General features: G+C 40.1%; 1 protein-coding gene across 1 annotated transcript in view; it reads left to right on the forward strand.

Moving 5' to 3' along the window:
• ttc27 (tetratricopeptide repeat domain 27) overlaps nt 1-21218 on the forward strand; it is an 88491-nt gene that overhangs the window by 27635 nt on the left and 39638 nt on the right. The window contains exons 6-9 of the mRNA XM_076742240.1: nt 3687-3845; nt 4026-4165; nt 10534-10646; nt 15843-15909. Coding sequence (XP_076598355.1) covers nt 3687-3845; nt 4026-4165; nt 10534-10646; nt 15843-15909 — 479 coding nt within the window. The remainder of the gene's footprint in view (nt 1-3686; nt 3846-4025; nt 4166-10533; nt 10647-15842; nt 15910-21218) is intronic.

A 21218-nucleotide genomic window follows, 5' to 3' on the forward strand; every position in this document is an offset into this window, starting at 1 on the left:
AAAATTAAAAAAATGTTCCAAGTCGAGGGCCGGACTGGTTCAATGTTTATAGAAAAGTGGTTGAAATGACCTTATTGCACATATTGAACCTGGAACTAACACAGCCTGTAAGTTACTGCCTATAAAACAACATTAATCATTAAATAAATGAAAAATCAGTTGTAATCATTTCTTATGGCTTTATCTGCAGCTTTCCATAGTAATTTCAAATGAATACATTTTCCCACAGGCCAACAACAGCCAAAAAATCATTTCCTTCAAACAAAAACCAGAAAGGCCCAAAGAGTGCAAAAAGTCAACATATCTTAAACCTGAGTGTGCTGCTCTCTGATGCGCACTAGTCTCAGCCGGATACTTGAACCTGGAACTAACACAGCTTATGAGACCATTTTTATCTATAAACAACAACATTAAACATTAAATACAAGAAATATCAGTTGCATTCATTTCTTCTGGCTCTTTATGCAGCTTTTCCAGACTAGTTTACCTGTCATGGTGTTTCGTTTCATAGCGTCTTCTTATGTTATACTCTTTCATGACAGCCACACTGTCTCTGAACAGAAGACAAACAGCTTTGTCTTTCATATTCGTGAACACATACTCTGCCTCCCACCTGCCTTGAAAACCCCTGTTTTCAAAGTCCACCTTCCGTTTAGTCATTTTTCAGGGAGAGGGTAGCTGAAAGTTGACCACAGGTAACGAGCTCCATCAGGCTGCTGATGAACGAGTGGGGCAGGGACTCGCGCTCACGGGCCTTTGATTGACGTGCCGACGCACTGGCAGCGCATTGTGGGACTTGTAGTAGTAGTGGTGTATGCAATATACTGGCGGGCCAGCTCTAATCATAATTAGATATTATCATGCAGTTTTGGCCCGCAGGCCTTGAGTTTGACACAATGTGCTCTAGTCTGAAAGTAGACAAGTTACAGAGGCAAAGTAGTCAAAAACCTCAAAATTGACCAGTACATTAAAAAACAGTGTTTTCCTCTATAATGTCTCCCTTTAAGTGAAGAGCAAATGAGATAATGACAGTAAGAGTAAACATATTCAAAGTTGCCAGTAGAGCCAGTCAGCCCACACACACACTCTGTGTCTCCACGTCCGCCCAGCCCTTCATCTCCCAGGTGCTGCCATGCTGTATATCAGGGGCGAAAATCTGCTTTCCACTTTGCGGAGACAATTACATGAAATTTTCTCAAGAGCAGTTCCTGAGGGGGACACCAAAAGTAGTGCTGTGTCTCTGCTAACTGTCACCCTGCCAGCTAAGGAACATGTTGACTCAAATTCATACAGCTGTAAACACTGGTTGATGTTACTGTGGCTCATAGCAAATGTCAGCTAAATAAAAGCTAACATAAAGAGCGACCTGTAATTCAATGCAGAAAAAATGGAGACTGGTGACTATTATAAATGTATTTTATTGTATTGAGTGGGAGAAGTAAAGAAATGGAGCAGCATCGTGGTGCAGTGGTTAGACCTCTCTGTCTGTGTGGGTTTCCTCTGGGTGCTCCAGCTGCCTCCCACAGTCTAAACACATCCATGTACCATCTTATATTATCATACACACACCGTATACTTACACTATCATATGATATTTTATTATTAGTCATATTTCTATTATTATAACTGTTACTGTTTTACTGTCATAGCTCTCTCTCGCTCTCTCTGCCTGCTCATGTGGGAATTGTTGGGTCTCTATATGGTCTTGATCTACGTTCTATTTTGTGTATATATGTGTCATCCGTGTGATGAACTGGTGACCAGTCCAGGGTGTATCTCGCCTCTCACCCAGTGTCGGTTAGGATCGGGTCCAGCCCCCGGCAATTTCTTACATATCCTTTGTTTGAATTAGTTGGAGGATCAGCCACTAACAATGAATCTGTCAAACCATTGTGAGGCAAAGGGCGAGGGGACTCAACTGCGCTATTGTCTTTAATCATCATCATCATCATCATCATCAAGTGCTTTCATTGTGTATTATGAATATTAAGGACATAGTTGTGTTTACTTGAAGGATATGGACACATCACTGACACATCGTGCTTCTGTCGTGATTTTGAGAGAAGCTGTTGGCAAGAGACACAATTAGTAGCAGAGGGTGATGATGGCAGAGATCGTATAAAAACAGTCATTGGTGGAGCATGTTTCTGAGCCTCGGACTCGCTTGTGCTTGGTAGATTTGTCTCTTTTCTCTCTGTGTGCTCCACTAAAATGTGTGTTATATTTTCCAAAAAGCATGACTTTGACTGACGTTGCTGTACCTGTACTTAGCCTCCAGATGTGGTGAGATAATTTGCACAAACTTTTTGCCTTTTTGGCAGACCCTTCATCCCTCTCACCTTCATCAATCTTCTCCTTTTTGTTTTATTGGTGGGTGCTGTGAATGACTTCTCTACTAGATACTACAGGTAATGCCACCTGTGTTATTGGAAGGCTCAGCAGTTAGGCCTCCTGTTAACATTACAGCCAACATTTTTTTCTTTTCTTTTTTTTGTTTAGAAAGTTAAGAAATATTAAATTTACGGAGAAATAGTTCAATGGGAGGACAGCAGGAGAGGAGGGTAAAGCACTTGACAATCCCTGAAAAAATGGAAAGGTTGACAGGTCTGAACCTTAAAGCAATAATCTTTGAATTTGCATCATCTGTCTGCTCTGGTTTAAGGTGGCAGAAACATCAGAGAGAATGAGCGGAAACACACCCATACTTTCAAAATAAAGATCCCTTTAAATGTCTGAACATGAAGAATGCACAACATAACATAAATAAAATATTTTGTTTGTTTTGGGAGGGTGGGGGTCCCGATGTGACGGTCATGGACATATTAGACAAGAGGTTATTATAGCCTGCAGGAGTTGATTTCACACTGCACAGTATCATTTTCTGTTACCACCAGCAGAGACCTGCTGAGGTCCTGAGGCAGCTGTTGGAATGAGAGAATTCCAACTCTGATTCGTTGCTGTGTCGAAATATGATGATAAAATAGTAAAGTCTCGACCTCTCAGTAAATTGGCAGCCATGATTGTGGTTCTCTTAAATCATTTGTTTGTGCAACTTTAGAAGAAATCTGTACGAGTGGCTCTTTCATGTAGCCCAATGTTCCAGCAGCTATGGGTTTCACCTGTCTGCATATTCAATACAAGTGTTTTACAGCTTCCATTTTCAACAAGTTGTGTGTGGAAACCATGCACAGGACCTCAACATGACTGCATTGTGTGAATTCATACACACTGTTTCAGTGCAAAGCTTTCCTTAGTGTTTACAGAAAGAAAGACAGATGTCTGTTTTTGAAAGACTTATTTTTTGCAGAGATGGAATTAAAAAAAACAAAAAGGAGGAAGTTATGAATTGACTCCATTACACCAATGAGAATTTGCTGCAACATACTGAGAACTATTTTCGGGAGTATGTTTGTATGTCATATCTGTCACACACAGTAACTGGCAGAGATGGTGTTCAGGAGTTAAAGTGAATTCGTGTCTCGACGGTCAAGGGCTTTCACAGAACAAGTGAAAGAGCTGAAAAGCTGAGAGGCAGTCGTGTGACTTGCTGTTTCATACTGATAATAGTGAAAACCTCAGATGTGGTTCACCTGGACAACAAGCTTGTTGATCACACGCTTGACTCTGAAGGCTGAACTGTGGGTAGTGACGAAGCTGTTAGAGTTCTTCTCTGTTCTCTTTCACAGTGCTGAAATGCGAGTCTCTGTGGTCGGAGCAGAGAAGCCTAGACATCCAATTCCACCTGGAGTGTGTCTACATGAGGCTGACCTACTATGAGTACCAGCCAGCCAAGGAACATATCAAGAGGGCGCAGGAGCTGTCAGGGCTGAATATCAGCATGACTGGTATGTAAAGTACAGCAGCATCTGCTTTGGAAGGATGACCGAGAGCTTTATTGAAAATACAGATAAGCAAGGAGGAGGCTGTCGTGGTGCACCTGATAATGATTCTCATAAGTCTATATCGATCCAGCCTTGGTGATACATGGAGTGAACTTGACAGCTAATTGTATCTGGTCAATCAAGGTGCTCTTGGCAAACGGACCCGTTTCCAGCACAAGTACTTGGCACAGCTCATCCTTGAGGTCAAGAGAAAGCAGGACCAGCCTGGCCAGAGAGACAGTGAGTCCAGCCCCAGCCCCACACCTCTGGCCTGCCTGCCTAAGGTGAGATTCTGTTGTTTTCTTTCCAGCTTGGTGTTTTTTGATGCCTCATTTATCAGTTTAAACCTTTTACTGTTCAGTTGACTGATTCAGATAATGATTCGCCATATTCAGATAATGGCGAGTGCTAAAACGTAACAGTGTCACAAGTAGAGAAGGGTCACAAAGTCAGTAAATTGACTCAGTAATATCTAGTTCAGTTTGCTTACAACAGCATAGCTTCAAACCCGAGTATGTTAAATTGAGCAGTAGTGCATTTGATTGGTCATGAATTCAGAAGAATAGAGGAAGAATGTCATCTCTTCTTTCAAAAGGGACTTTAAATCTCACAAATTCCACTATAAACTCTAGTTTCATGAACACTTGCCCTGTATACTATATATGTTTAAACATTGTCGTCCATTTGATGGCAACGCCCAGATCCAGGTGTTTCAGATCAGGTGTTTTCTGCTCCCCAGAAGACAGTCGGGGCAAATAATTTGTAATACCCAATATTATCAGCAGAGGGAGATGTCCACCTCTGGACACTTAATGCATGAAGCCTGTTGCCACTGTTGACCCAATGGAATCCCCTTGCACTGCACTCCTCCATCTTCCTCATGTTTAAAACTAGGGACAGAATATTCATTGATTATTATTGATTATTGTGGATTCATTATCACCGATTTGGTTCATTGATCAGGTTAAGTCTGGTGCCCTTTAGGCTTGGCAACCCATTTAGGCTTTTTTGGTGATGAAAGTAAAGAGCATCTTGTAACACAGTATTGAAACAGGCATCCTCACGTACAGAGTACATTCACAAAACTGAGTAGGTTAACATTAATTTTTCTTGGATCTAGTCTTTTCACATTGCAATAAGTAAAAGACAAGTTAATATCCAAGCCAAAAGTAACTGTACAGTTGCTGAAAACTACATGAAACTATTCATACATGAATTCATACAGTCATACATGAATGCTGAAGAATTGTCTGTAGTTCTTTAAAAAGTCCTAAAATACTTTCAGTTTTCTGAATATTTAGTCTTTAACGTCATTAAAAAGTCTACATTTGAATTGGTGGGGTCAGAGTCAACATTTTTAAAATAATACAAAACCCAATACTGCATTCATACACACCTACTACACTTACTTGCTGGGATGGTTCCTATGCTAAATGAACTCAGCACACATTTTATTCACCTGCCACATTGATCTGCAGAGAGAGAATATCAAGAAAATCCTCATATTTTACCTGCACGACTTTCTGTGGAATAAGGTCCTGGTTAGATTTATTACAGTAGCTGCTTGTTGTTTAACCCAAAGGGAAACTTAAACTAACGGTTTCTGCAATATTGTGTTTAATAACCAGCCATACCCCTACCTGAAATTGACCTCTGTACTGGAAAAAATATTTGGCACTGACCTTTATGCTGAACCTGCAATGTTTTTTTTGAGTAAGAAAAAGATTGGAAAGAAGAAATGTATGTTATAGAAATGAAGACAAAACTAATTTTATGTTTTTAACGTAAACGAACTGTGGGTAAACTACTTCAAAATAATTGCCTCTTTTCATGTTTTGCAAGATAGAACCTTATAATTCCCAGCAGAAAGTCAGCTCTTTTAATTAGAGGGCTCTATCTACATTTGACCTGTTGGGAAAGAGCCCCATTGTTTACAGCAATACGTATACATACTGTGCATGCATATGCACATTCATGCATGCAAATGTCTAAGTACTCATGGACATGCATACATATCTGCACACATGTATTATATCTGCACAGTATTCAGACACATTGATAGTCGTGCACTGTAGCAATACAGTATATGAACAGAATAACAAACTAAACTGATTTATCATATACTTTACAAAAAACATACAAGGCATCTTTAAGTGGCTGAGTTGATATTGATAAATGCAAATTCACAGGCAAAACATGTTAAATCTTTGGAAAGGAAGTCCGTTAATACATGAATAAATTTCAGGCACACCAGCACAACATTTGTGAGCACCACTTCAATCAACATGCAACACAACGCATTCATTTTTTCCCAACCTAACTGTATTACTGACAAATGCTTTGGTAATAAATAGACAATTTACAGAAATAATAGTGAGCTGTTTTATGTTAAAAGAAAAAGTTGAAAAGTTAAGTAGTGTTTTTCAGAGACAGTCATTTCCCATGACTTTTTAAAGGGCGCTGTAGCACCTCCTAAAACCAGATAAATGTATTATTAAAAACACTGTTTGACAATTCAAACAATTTGGCTGTAGCTTCACCATGCTGCATTTTTATAAACCATGGTTCACCTCTCTGATCCTCATCCAGGCACAGTCTCAGTCCCTCTTACTCTCCTTGCAAGTCCCATTGGTGCTCATAGTTACAAAAGTTAGTCTCACTGTCTCCAAAAATCGTTGCAAAATACGTATAAATGGTTGCACTCTAGAGCCCTGCACACACTCTTGCCCCAAAATACCAACCGGCAGAAAAGACAAGGATAGCCATTGTCTAAGTGTTTGATTTGCTCTCCTGGCTTGAGGGAGAGCAGAGGAATAAATGTGCTTTTTAGAGGTCTTTAAAGAACGCACAGCTTGAAACAATCTCCCTCACACAGCACTGATTGTCTAATTTTCTCTGTCATACCTCATGAGTCTCTTATTCATCCCCTCTGTGCATTTAGTCACTCTATTTACACTAAATGAACCAAAAGTCAGTGGACACTCCTACTGAAATCTAAGTCTAAAACCAGCACACCCATTAAATCTCCATAGACAAACAAAGAGCATGGCCAACGAATGCTGAAGTGTGTAATAGTTGCCATTCATTTGTTACATCACTCACTACAGAGTTGCAAACTGCCTCGCAAAGCAACATCAGCACACAAACTGTGCTGAGCTTGATAAAGTGAGTTTCCATGGCCGAGCATCTGCACACAAGCCTCACATCCCAATGCTCAATGCCAAGCATCGGCTGGAGTGATGCATAGCATGCTGCAACTGGACTCTGAGGATGTGTTGCACCAACTGGTCTTTACTGAGGCTGGTCCTAAGTTAGTCTTTGATAAGTCCAATAATTAGAATTGACTTAAGGTTTGTTCCACCAACAAAAGTTAAGCCTAGTCCTAACTACATCCCAGTCTTAGCAATGCATGGCAATGTGAATGCTAACCTGACTATGACTGTTGCCAAGTTGTGTGCATTGCAAGGATACATTGTTAACAATCTCCCTATCTTGCTAAATTTCAGCTTGTTGTTCAACACATATAAAATACATTTATATGTCATTATACATTACATTACATGTACATTTCTCAGTCAACAAGCAATCTTCTGTTTTTAATCAATAATAAGCTGAACTTTATAGTAACCTAAGTAAATTATAACATAAAGCTTTTTGTGTTCTTGAGTAAGTGAGCGACACGTGTTCTACAACAATGAAGTTAAAAGGACACAATCACAGTCAGTCAGACTTAGAACAGCTAAGCGTAAGCCCTATTCATGCAACCAGCCCTGCTGCAGTGGAAGCATGTTCTTTGGAGTGATGAACTATGCTTCACTATCTGGCAGTCTGATGGACAAACCTGGGTTTGATGGATGGCAGTTGCACAGAATCTACCAGAATACTGGAATACTACTGTGCCTGTTGTGAAGATTGATGGAGGAGGAGTAATGGTTTGGGGCTGTTAGGGCAAGGGCCCTTAGTTCTGGTGAAGGGCCTTCTTATTGCTACAGGATATGAAGACATTTTAGCTAATATGGCCCTTCCAACTTTGTGGCAACAGTTTCAGGAAGGCCCTTTGCTGTTCCAGCATGACGGTGCCCCTGTGCACAAAGCATGGTCCTGAAAGACATGGTTAAACAAGTTTGGTGTGGAGGAACTCGACTGGCCTGCACAAAGCCCTGACCTCAAACCCACTGAACACCTTTGAGAAAAACTGGAATGCTGATTGTTAGCCAGGCCTTCTCCTTCAACTTCAGTGCCTGACCTCAAAATGGTCTTTTTGGTTGTATGGGTACAAATTCTGTCCACAAAAACTCACAAAATGTCATATTAATGCCTGTTGTTTTAGAGAGGGATGTCCAAAAAGCTCATATAGGTGTGATGGTGAGGTGCCAACTGAGTTTTGTCCATATAGTGCAGGTTCTGTCTTGGGTACCTGCTGAGTCGATCACTCTCCTGCTGACATCTTTTGTCAGTGTTTATCCAGCAGGTTCATTTACCTTAGACTGCTGGGTGCTGCTGTCGAGTTTGGCAATAAGCCACACAGTCTGAGAGAGAATTCCTTATCATTCCTGCTGGGTTTTCTTCATACTTTGGCCACCACTGACAATCAAGTTCATCTTACCAATTGTGGCATCAGATCCTGAACACTGTTTTTAAAGGCAGTCACAAATAACCTCTCTTGATTAGTTTGGATGACTTGTTGAGGACTTGAAAAGGTATCTTGAATTAAAGAATAGAAGAAAAAGGAGTTAGGAGTCAAAACATAAAGTGCTTTATGATTATGACATGGTCAAATAGTTTTTGGGATTTCATGCTAACAGAAAAAAAAAATTTGCAAAGCACAGAAAACCTAACCTTCTCAATAACAATGGAGGAACTCTAGCCATAGAATTTTGAAGATGCTGTTAGGTTAGTTGCTAGAGTACTCAGGTTTCAGACGTCAGCGCCCTCTATTTTCTGATATCTCCCAAAGGTTCTGTCACCTAGCTCCACTTCCTTACGCTGTGCTCAGACCACTAACACCCTCATTACTGGAGGAAGGGGAGTAAATGGGTTCAGTAAAGGCTGTCATTAACCAGAGCTCACTGGCTTGCTATCTAGAATGGATACAAGGAAAGCAGAGGAGGACAAAAAAGAAACTCTTCATCACTGGTCAATCAACACCATTGCCATGTGGGAAATTGGGCCATTTCAGTTGCTGTGGGTCTGGCTCTATTTGGCACTGTTGTGTTATTCTAATGAAAACAAGTCTTCAGAGTTCTTGTTACTGGTGCCAAACCACAATGTCACAGCCTCGGGTTTTGAATGAATTTGCTCTTTTCACATCAATATATGTTTGCCAAAATTAGACAATAGGCATGCACTTGACTGCCATTGACTATCATACATCATTCAGGCCTAAAGTTCTGAATTCCTCGCATTTGGGTAGACCGTTTGATCCCTGACTCCTCCTTCCTACATGTCTTGGTGTGCTTGTGCAAGGCACTGAACCCCAAACAGCTGCTGCTGGTGAGAGGGCATTTTCATGGGTAAATGTCAGATGCAAAGCGCAAATATTGTAAATGGCCTTTTTTGGATACTGTCTAGACATGCTGTTAGAAAACAAATGTAATATCCTTGGACTAGGGTAAGGCATCATACTGTGGCTTTTAGCTAGCAAAGCCCAGATATAGTCATTTGCAGGCATCTGTTTGCAAAAAACTTCTATTCCTAAATGCCAGTAGCACTTACAGTGATACTGACTGCTGGGCATGAAACTTCAGAAAAAACTACAACTAACATAAAGTGTTACATTTCAAGTGAGACAAGAACCAAATCATGCATGTGCTGCAAATATTTCAAGAACAGCTTTCAATTTACTTTGGGTATGCCTTGGATAGGAATTTTAGGCAAATTGTACAGGAATTCACAGTAATGGTAAGGGCTAGCATCATTTAGCTAGCAGACAACAAGTACATAATTTTTTTTGACACGTTTAAGAGCAGAATGTCAGGTTGTTCACAATAACCCCCTAAAGCTTTCTGGATGAAACTTGAACTTTAGAAACTCTGTTCTTCATGTGATAAGTCGTTGTCCGAATTAGACTGTGTTAATTTAGGTTAATTTGACAGTAATTGAGCAGAACAGGTGAAAGATGTTAATGATATAGCTGACGACTGCTTAGAAAACCAAAGTAACTGCAATCCCCACAGTGTAATAGCAGCTTAGTAAACTTTGAGTTATGGTACCACTTCCTGGAAATCAGAACATACAGACTAGTGAAATGGACATGTATCTTCAGATGAAATGGTCACCTGCATTTGCATGGGTTACATATTTGTAAATTATGTTATCCTACAGCGAGTGGTTCTTTGTCAAGGTGGCTGCCTGCAGTTGGCTACAATTTTAAAAAAATGTTCATCTAATGAAGATTAAGTAAAATATGAATGATTTACTAACCATCATTTTCAAGAAATTCCCCACTAAGGAGCAGCATCCGTGAGGGAGTCAGTCTTGTTGTACTTTTCCTCTTAAAGGTTGTGGCTGCAACCAATTTATCAAAAATATGTAATAGTTAATCCACAAAAACATCCTGTCTCACTTGGCGGCTCATAGTTGTCCTCATGTGCCATGGTTTATAGCTGCAGCATATGTGCCCACATCTGACTCCATGTGTGTTTCCATGCAGGACTACAGTCTGGATGATGACACTGTGCTGGATAAGATCAATTTAGCGGAACCAGATCAGTATGAGCTGCCTGACCTCAGCGCAGAGGAGCAGGCTGTCATCCTGGGTGTCTGGTAAGTCTTCTGCCCCAGACCTTAGCAGTGTTTCATAGCTGCTGCTGCAGCACTTTAGTGCATCTCCTGAAAAATGTAACTGCACATCGTGGCTGCAGTGGCCAGGAAGGTACCCTATGGTAGGTAAAACCTGGGCAAACCTGCCCAACGCAGTCCCCACTCTTCATCACACTTCCCAATGTCACTCATATCACAAAGAAAAAGAAAAGAATGTAATTGTGGGAATAACACTAAAGCACACCTTCGTCTGATACATCTATCTAATGTCACAGTTGCAGTGTCAATGGGAAAAATCAGATGCTAGAATATAATTCAATTCAGTCGAATTAAATTTTATTTATATAGCGCCAAATCACAAGAGTCACAGTAACAGTGACAGCTCTCATAATAGACTTTTAATGTGGTATATATAACATTGTATACACGCTATGATGCAATAATAATGGAAGTATGACTAATACTAGTAGCAGTTGTATGGATGTCAGGCAGGGCCATAGCAGGAGACATAGCTATAGTCCACAATCCAGGTTCAAGCACTATCCATGGGAACCTGCGATAAAGCAAAGCACAAAGACTCTGGGGAAGAAGCTAAGTTAGTAACATGCCGTGGTAGGACATGAAAGCATGCAGATGGAGAGGGAGAGAAGAAGATCATTAGAAGTCCCCTGACAGTCTAATCCTATAGCAGCATAACTAGGGGCTGGTCCAGGGCAAGCCTGAGTCAGCCCTAACTATAAGATTTATCAAAAAGGAAAGTTTTAAGCCGACTCTTAAATGTAGAGACAGTATCTGCCTCCCGGACAAAGACTGGATGATGGTTCCACAGGAGAGGAGCTTGATAGCTAAAGGCTCTGGCTGCCATTCTGCTTTTGGAGACTTAGGAACCATAAGTAAGCCTGCATTCTGGGAAGGCAGTGTTGGAGTGGTGTAATATTGTACAATGAGCACTTAACGATAAGTCAAAAGCTTCACTGTTTGTATCTACAGCAGGACTCCCTTTAATCCCTTGTGTCAAACAAAGACCTGGCTTCAGACAACCCAGGTATCACTCTTTATTTTGCTTTGATGTTTTACTTATTTTTACAGTGATTTGATTCTTAGACTTTAAGTATATCTATCAGTGATGGACTAAAGCCTCTGCTGTCTGCTTCCTGATGTCATGTTACAGGATTCCCAGAATCAGTAATACACTGCAGTGGATAACCAAACCCAATGGACACTGTCACATTTGTCATTAGTAGGATGTCCGTGGGTGAGCAGCGTTTAGGATTAGTCAATTGTGTTTGTGAGAGCAGTTAGTATGCACAGAATTCTGCATATTCAGCATTTCTGAGTCACAAGTTGTACCTTAAGAAAGTCTGTTGGTAAATAAAGTCTGGAGCCAGGTGTCAGCACTTCTTTTCTCCTCCTGCTGTTTTTTTGCAGACCTCATTTCTCACTTTGTGACTTGCGGTTTCCCTCTGGGTTTATGGCTCACCTACGGTAAATTGTGAACTTATTTGTGGTGGTGGTTTCATCCAGAGAAGCGACGAATATAAGACATTCAACACAATATAAAACCATTTAGCTTCACAGAAAGTCAGTGATTTATTCCCATGCTGCTGCTGCGGAATGAAAGGGTCAAGTGAAGGTCAATGGAGCAGTCAGTGAGATTGCTAGGAGATGATTGATGAGCAGCAGGTCTGTCTAAATGAATGGTAGATCTGCACACCTACATACTGCTCCAAGACACTATCAGAAAAGACTGTCTTGTTCCTTTTGAGGCATCCAGAGTGAACAAAGCAGATTTATGCAAAATTTAAGTAAATACTCCATTTCCATTACAGGATCCATAAGAAAACGCCTTGGGAAAGCATATTCTCTTTCCTATGGTGACTTACTCAGATATGTATAATCACTGTGACAATACATAGTGGATTGCTTGAATGGAACTGGGAGGTAAATTGGAGACACATGCTCATATACTGATTATGGCATTTCTATTGTCAGAGCAAAGGGAAAGGTGAAGTTATCAGTGGATTGCATTGCTGGAAGAATTGTTATTACTAGATCTTTTCAACCACAGTACTGCCATGCGCTGTATGAAATGACACAAATACACAATCAGGGACTTGTGTATATAAGTAGAAAAGACCTAAAACACACAGTTAACACGCACGGAGTGCCAAAGAAGTTTGAGCCTTACTCAACTGGCATGAACAGTTGCATTGGTTAAAATTCAGCATAATTCTTCAATCAGCATGACTGAAAAATATGACTGAAGTGTGTATGGTGTTAGTGTAAATTCATTTCCTTTTCATTGTCAGTGTGTCTTGTATTATTGAGAGCACATCCCAGGATGTGATTACCTTTTATTAAATTTTAGCCAAGGGATTAAAAAGTTGAAGAGTCACTGGTCAGGAGGATCAGCCAATTGAGTTCTCCATGGTCCTTTTAACTCTGGGAATGTGACCTTGTCTGATTCTCTTTTCTCCCTCTGTGGATATGCTGAGCTCTTGGCAACTCTTAGATTTACCTTTTAAGTAAGGTACATTAAATGAAATATTCACACTTAATTAAAGAACAGGGTTGTCTTGAAATTTCATGCTTGACTTTGGAAACAGCAGTATGGTAAAACAGCCTGAACTCAAGGGCTATTTACTAGATTGTTCAGGAGCTCGAACTTAAGTTTCAGCTATCAAAAATTAACTGTCAAGTGAAGCTAACTCAAATAGGAAGACCTAAAATTGAAAACGTTTGAACAGCTTGGCTACTTCATCGGGTGAAGGCAGTCAGGTATGGTAGAAAGCTGTAGGTGAGGATAGTATGTGGACCTTGCGTTGAAATTGTTTTTGTTGAAGTGAACAGTTTGTCTTGGTAGTTGGTGACTTTGTCCGCAGGCTATCAAGGGGTTATGCTTTAGCAGAACTAGTTTGTATGGGGTGTTGTCTGACCTCCCAAGGTGGAGTGAAAATTTGGTCATAGAGAGAGGAGACATGATATAGTTTAACTATGGAGATAGCTGCACATTTTCAGACTGTCTGGAAGGCATTTCTAGTGTTGCACTTAGTTGTCGAAAGGTCACATAAGAAGTGACAGAAATAGTTGTGCTCGGAATGAACAAAGGGCTAGAGAGAGATGTTGAAACCCTGCTTACTCTCATGTATGCACAGCTGGTCGTGTTGCTACTCTCATGTCTCTGTGGTCTTTTTGTGTTGCTTTGTGGGTTTTTGTCTCCTCATGGTTGTGTTATGTTTGTGGTTATTGTGCATTTCGTTGTGGTTATTTTGTGTCACTTCATGGTAACTTTGGATCTCTGTGAGTTTTTTTGTATCTTTGGTTGTTTTGGGTTGCTTCATAGTCATTTTTCGGCACTTTATGGTTGTTTTGCATCTCTATGTGGTCATTATGTGTCTCGCTGGGGTCTTTTTGTGATGCTTCATTGTCATTTTGTGTCACTGTGGTTGTTTGGTGTGTCTCCTTGTAGCCATTTTGCATGTCTTTGCAGCTGTTTTCAGATCCACTGTGGTTACTTTGAGTCTTTTCATAGTTATTTTGCTCTTTATGGTTGTTAGGTTTGTCAGGAGTTGCAGCTTATCATATGGAGGATTCATCTGTCATATTGGCCAGGGTTTGGCAGACTGTATTGACCCTGGGCCAAGAGATACTCAGCAGACCTGAGTTGTGGGTTTACCACGCTCACTGAACACACACATAGATTTACACACTCTCAGAGAGAAAGAAAGAAAGTACAGGCATACAGGCTATTGCCCTTTGTAAGAGTGAATTCTCCAGATTTCCCTTCCACAGCTGCACCTGTAGGCCCCTTTGGCCTTTTGTCCACTGTCGGGCTCCTTCCTATGCTAATGTATTAACCAGCGAGGCCTGCCTGGAGGAAAGAGTGCAAATGGGTGAATAGTGTGAATGGTATTAAAGGACTACTTACATTATATCAACCTGGCTGTATTTTAACAGTGTGTTAAAAAGGAAAGAAATGGAAAGGCACACTTGTAATTATTGCACCTAATTTCCCTGAAATCCAAATCCTCTCGGCTGGAAAGAAGTCAACCTCCCTGAGCCAAAACCTGCCTTTCTTGCAGCACCTGCACTTGAACTTAACAAGATCAGTATCACAAGAGTGATTCGACCAAAGCTTATTGTATTTCAACTTGATGCGCCTTTTAGAAATGATCGTCTTGGTTGCTCAGTCAGTTGTTTTTCCCGCACCTTGGTCGTTACTGCAATTTTTGGAAAAATGTTGGATCGACTGCAATTAAATTTGGTACATGTTATCATGAATTCAAGTTTTTTCTAAGAATAAGAAGTGAACACCATAAAGTACTGTAGTTATTTTGCTGGCAGTCTCAAGACTCAAAGAGGTGAGCCATCCCGGTTTTTGTAGGGGGGGATTTTTAGTCATTCTAGTGGCATGGCTCGAGGGATGGCAATATCTTTGATCCAGACTGAAATATCTCAACATCTATTAGATGAATTGCCATGAAATTGTATACAGCCATACATGTTGCCCAGAGGAAGAATCCCATTGATGTTTCCTCTGGAGCCACCATGAATTTGACATGTATGGGTGAAATATCTTGATAACTATTGTATGGCAGGCTGGTAAATTTGCTACACATCTTCAAGGCCCGTTGAATATGAACTCTAATGATTTTGGTGACCCTTTGGTGACTTTTAATTGAGCACCACCATAAGGTCAAAATTTACACTTGTTCAGTGTAATGCTTAGACAATTGGATCCTTATGATTTCTCTGATCCCCAGACTTTTCCTCCATCACCATAATGAGGTTCACGTTTTTGTTATTGTAATGAAATAACTGGATTGCCATGAAACTGGTACAGACATTCCCCCGAGAATTTCCAGCAATGGCTTTGATTCCCTGATCTACACCACCATCAGGTCAGAATTTTAGTTGGTTTTAGAACAAATAACCACCAGATGGGGGGCATTCCCTGAAGCCTCAGCTGTAGTTTGTTTATTGGCAATTAGCAAATGTGAAGAACACCCTAAACTAATGCTGAACATTGTAAACATCATACCTGCTAAACATTAGCAGTTTAGCATTGGCATATTGAGCATGTTAGCAATTAGTTTAAAGCATTGCTGTGCCTAAGTAAGACAGAGCTGCTGTCTTGGCTGTAGACTCTTAGTCTTGTTTGATATGTGTGCCGTGTTGACCAAGTGTGTTTTCTTGCAGCACTGACTTCCAGAAGAATAACCCTGTCCACAAATTGACTGAAGAGGAACTCCTGGCCTTCACATCTGTAAGTCATTGTTTGTTGTTTTTGTTATTTATAGTTTAATATTGTAGTTGATGCTTGTTTCCTATATTTGACCCAGCAGTCATACATTCAGTTGTCACAATGTGTCTTTGTTTGTACTTTCTGTACAAATAATGATAATATGAGATCATGTGTGATTTTCTAAATGTGTCGACTTACCTGGACTGAATTAAAATGTTTGTGGGCTGACTGAATGACTAAATCATGGTCATAATTGGTCTTAATTGTCTGTAACTGACCCAGTCTTTTTAACTACTCCACTGTTTTTTGACGCTGTTTACAAGGTGGCTGTTAAGACACATCATCTTATTTCTGAAACTCTTTAACTAAACATATTATTTATTTATCATCTCCTTCCCCTGCAGTCATTAGTCAACAACACCAACAGTATGCTGAAGGCTACCTTTTCATAGTGTTGCACAAGCAAACTGAAGACTACACCCAAACACAAAGCTCTATGCAGAACTGATGGAATGACTCACCTAAAGGTGAACTGCACGAAAGCTGTGCGAAAGTGGCAAACAAAAACAGAACCATAAATCTGTGTTGACAACCCCAAATACCCCCTCACTGTTTTCATGAAAGCAGCTAGAACTTGCTGACAAGTTTTAAACTTTGTTTGTCAGGTACTCCTTCGCCAGTGAAACGTTAGCTAACATGGACCACTTACCTATCATCTTTGGCTATTGCTTTTCTTAGTCCTTATTTCACTGTGAAATAAATGTTGTCTTGAAGCTTATTAGTATTTTCACTCAGAAGTGAAGAGATTCCTCCAGCAAAACAGCCTGCTGCTCCAGGGTACCTGGATAGAGTAGTGTCCTGAGGAGGTGTCGTTAAAGCCGAAGTGAAATTTGAGTTCTCACTTTTTGTGGGAGTAAATATAATCTAAATGCTAAAGCTTTTCTGCATAGTTTTCAATATTTCAAAATGGGTTAAAACTGTTTTTACATATTTGTAGAAACAGCATCTAAGCTTCAAGAGGGCATTTCTCAAGACATTCGTTGTGTGAGGGCTGACCTTCCCTGGAGATGCATGGTCAAAATTTGTGATGCGCCACAGACAGGAAAACATAATGTAGAACTTACAAGCTTACAAAGTTTTTGTTTGTTGTTTTTTTCCCCCCTTTTCAAGCATTGTTATTTTTGACACAAACTGTTTAACGACGCTCCCCTACTGCAGAGACATCATAGAGCAGCAGTGGGATAGCTCCTTTGGCCAATCTAGTCAGGCGTCTCTGAAGGCGCTGTGAAGGTTAGGTCCATTCAGGCTGATGAGAATGCTTGGGAAGAGGAATTTGACCGGACAGGAAATTAAAAGAAAAAACTGTGACTCTCTTAAGGCTTACCCGGGGGCTGGTGTTGTCGAGTGCCAAAACCTTCTGTTCTGTTGCTTATTAAAAAAAAAAAAGAAAGGTCTCTCTCTATGAAACATGAACAAATGTCAGCTTCCTGATTGCATACTGACATCTGTACCCCAGGCTGGCTGAATTTGTCTTGGCTTTTAGAACATAAATGTATGTGTATCTTTCTGCCTATTAAGACAATAATTCAGTTTCCTTTATTTGCTATTGCTGCCCTCATCCTTGTGAAATAATCACTCATATCTGTTGATGGGACATAAAAACTCGATAAGTTGCTGTTGGTTCAATAATATTTGATGGCGTCTGTGATGTGTGCATTAGAATCACAAAACACGGCAAGAACCATATTGTTGTCTGAGATTTTCACGCCCACAGTATTGATATGCATTGCAAGCATGCATACATGGATAGCTTAGCCATCACCCTTCTTTCTCCCACCACATCCACTGGGTTGAGGGGGCATCCCAGGACAGACCTGGCCTTCTAAACCAAGCTCTTAGTCTCTTCCTTGTAGCAGTTGTTGCTGCTCCAGCAGACCAATTATTACTATTCAATGAATAGCTACTTGTGAGACTCCACTATCAATGTACGTTCCCTGTATTGTACATACAAGTTTAAAGATATTTGCTATATACAGTGATACATTAAAGTTAGACTACATAACTTTCAGAAGAAAAAATAACACATTTTTCTCTTACAAATGAAAAGTTGAACACATAAGCAACAAAACACACCCTTACTGTTTGTCTGGTATGACCAACCTTGAGTCACCTGCTGCTGAGACATTAAGTTTACATGAACACATTTTAATACAGAAAATTCTTACATTTCCACACTTTCACTTAAACTTTTATACAGGGTGGCAGATTACAGTAGCCTGATAGTTGGACTGAGTAATCTTTTCCATGTTCACCATCTTAGTTTAGCATGTTAGCATGCTAACGTTGAGAAGCACAAAACATGTACAAGTGCAACTCAGGCTGGAGGGAATGTCATTAGTTTTGAAGGTATTTGGTCATAGTCTGTTTTAACCTGATGATGGTACGAGATGAAATGTCATGGGAATCCATCCAGTAATCACTGAAACATTTCAGTCTGGATCAAAGTGGTGGAACGACAGACCAAGAGACAATTGCCATCCCTACAGCAATGTTGCTAGCATGGCTAAAAATTATGTTACGATAAGTGTGCAGTGAATCGTCTCTTAATGTTCCTTACATTTCACGTACACGCTTTGAATAAATCTGACAGAAGCCATTCGCGGTGTGGGAGCATGTGGGATGGTGTGTTTATAAAATTTTGATTGGCATTACATTTTGTAATGTGTGTTAAGACTTTTAAGGCCTCGAAACACTAACTTGACTTGGGACTTTATAGCCGTTTGAGACTTGCTCATGGCTTACAAAACTTTGCCCCATCTCTGCTCATAAGTGGAATAAAAACCTGCAGTAAGTGAACAAGTTTGTAAAACTTAACACTTTGATTCACATAGAAGTATTCATGGAGAATCATACCTAATGATTGTATTCAATTTGAATATATAAAAAAAGATTCCTGACTGTCATTTACTTCATCTCACTTTGAGTGATGACTCATACCTTCATCAGTTTTTAATCCAACTGAGCTGCCGATGACTTTCTGATGTGGAAGAACTTTGTAGTAAAAATAGTACATGAAAGAGTACATGTGGCAGTGCAGCTTGCTTCAGAACAACTGTTGGACACTGTTTGGAAAAAAAAACAAAAACGTATTCTTATTTCTACGTCCTGAATTCTGGACAGCCATTCCAACATACTTGTCTAATCATCCGTTTAGCTAATGGTGCAGTCCAAACGAAAAAACAAAAACATTTTCTTGTGAGCAGTTTGATAGGCGGTATTCAGCCTGTTTTGTGACCATCACTCTCTCAAAAGTTGGATTGCAGTTATCATCCATCCATCCATCCAGCTGTGAGCTCAGTTTGGACAATGAGCTGGAAGTGTATATTGTATTGTCACTGCATCTAATGGGAAAGCTGCAGGCAGCTGCTGGCTCTGTGAGCAGGCATCTTCCCAGCCTACATGTAGATCCAGGAATCTGCAGGCTGGTTAGATGGTTGTCACATGTCTGGTTGTCTTCATCGATCTGCGACATCTGTCGCCTTCCAGGAGGACCATCTGGAGGTAGTGCTGATGTATCAGTTATCACCAAGTTTTCTTTGAAGGCTTTTCACCCCCATACAGCAGAAGCACATAGCTATGGAATAGCAATGGTCAGTGCAAACAAATTCAGGCCAATTGCTAATAAAAAAAATATGAACAATAATACTGTTTGTTTTATTCAATAATTATTTACAGTTGGTTCCAATTCCATTTTTTGCAGTTGCTTCAAAGTAAAAAAAAAACATTTTCACCATATATTTCAAATTAAAAGCCCACAAGTAAAGGGGATTCTGCCATTTGAACTGCTTCAAGGCTTTTAACCTGCTATAGTGGCTCACATGGTGAAGCATAAACATACAAGTATAATGTACACAGTACATAATAACACATCAGCATAATGTACATTTGCCCAACACTCAGTCCATTAGAACAACAACACAGTATTGTCCTACTCGGCAGTCCATGTTTCTTTTTCCTGCAGATTTTTCACATTTACATTACAGTGTGGAAGAGTTATGCACTTTTAGCCACTGAAACATCTGTACAGGAAGAGTTGAGTTTCAGTGATGGTAGCTTAAGTTAAGACAATCCTTTATTAATCAGTGGGGGAATTTGCAGTGTTACAGCAGTAAAGGGGATGGTGTAACAGTAAGAAGCATCAGTAAAAAATAAATAGATAAAGCAAAATGCGATAAATGAGTAAAAAATATGATAAGTAAAACAGACAGTGGTTGAATCTACATTATTGCACATAGGAAAAATTAATATTGCCGAGTTTGGGGTACACTAATTGCACGAATTAATTTGTCAGTTTAAGTGTGCATGGTCTACTGGGAGCAGTGTTGATTGTAAAATCTGACAGTAGCCACTTTTATGCACATTTTGAAGAATCGCATTAGACAAGATGGCTTTTTTTGTCGATGGCCAAAGTGACTAGTTTTGTTGTTGCTGCTTCTTCTTCCTCATTGGCATTGTTAGTGCCTCTTCCTCCTCCTCCACCTCCCCCACCTCCCACTCCTGCTTCTCTGAGGCTTGTTGACAGTGGGCAAACAATTGGTTTTATTTCCAGTTCACAACCTCTTCTTCTACTCTGTTTATTACAGCCTTGCATAATGTAGCCTATACTGTCACCTTCTGACAGACTACACTTTCCATAGCCCAGTTTATTCTCTCCAAACCAGTTGATGGAAACATGACAAATTTACTTTTTTTTTCTTTTTGGACATTTCAAAGCTTTGCCTCAAATTTGCTTGGCAATTGGTAATGACCCTTTTGAATTAAAAAGTCTATTACCATGGCATCACTACTTGGTAATATCCACCATAAAGGTCAAATCACACAGACATTTGCTATCACTTTGTTTCCACATCAGGTTTTATTTTATCTCTATGAATTAATCCAGACAAACTGACACTTTGGAACAGTTTAACTTTGTCTGTGCTAGCAGCTCCACAGCAGCAACAAGGCACCCCTTCTCTAATTCTCCTTCAGAATGAGGTTTCAGCTTCTTAGTTTTTAGCTTGCTCACCACAAAACTTGCCTGCATAACACTGACTCTGTCAGAATGTGGTCTTGTGAAAGCTGCTTGTTGGGCATCCAAACTCCTCAGAAGAGCGTTAACTTTGTCCAAGTGCATTTGTCCTTGCAGCTCGAGATTGGAACGTTCCAAAAATGGTCTTATTTCATCACTGTGAGCATGTCTTCACAAGCTAACTTAGACACATGGGCTTGCCTTTTACTTCAATGAAAAGAAATAATCATTTGCCCATTTCTCTTGGAAATCGGAACGC

The sequence above is a fragment of the Chaetodon auriga genome, chromosome 11, assembly GCF_051107435.1.
Source record: "Chaetodon auriga isolate fChaAug3 chromosome 11, fChaAug3.hap1, whole genome shotgun sequence".
Classification (NCBI taxonomy): Eukaryota; Metazoa; Chordata; class Actinopteri; order Chaetodontiformes; family Chaetodontidae; genus Chaetodon; species Chaetodon auriga.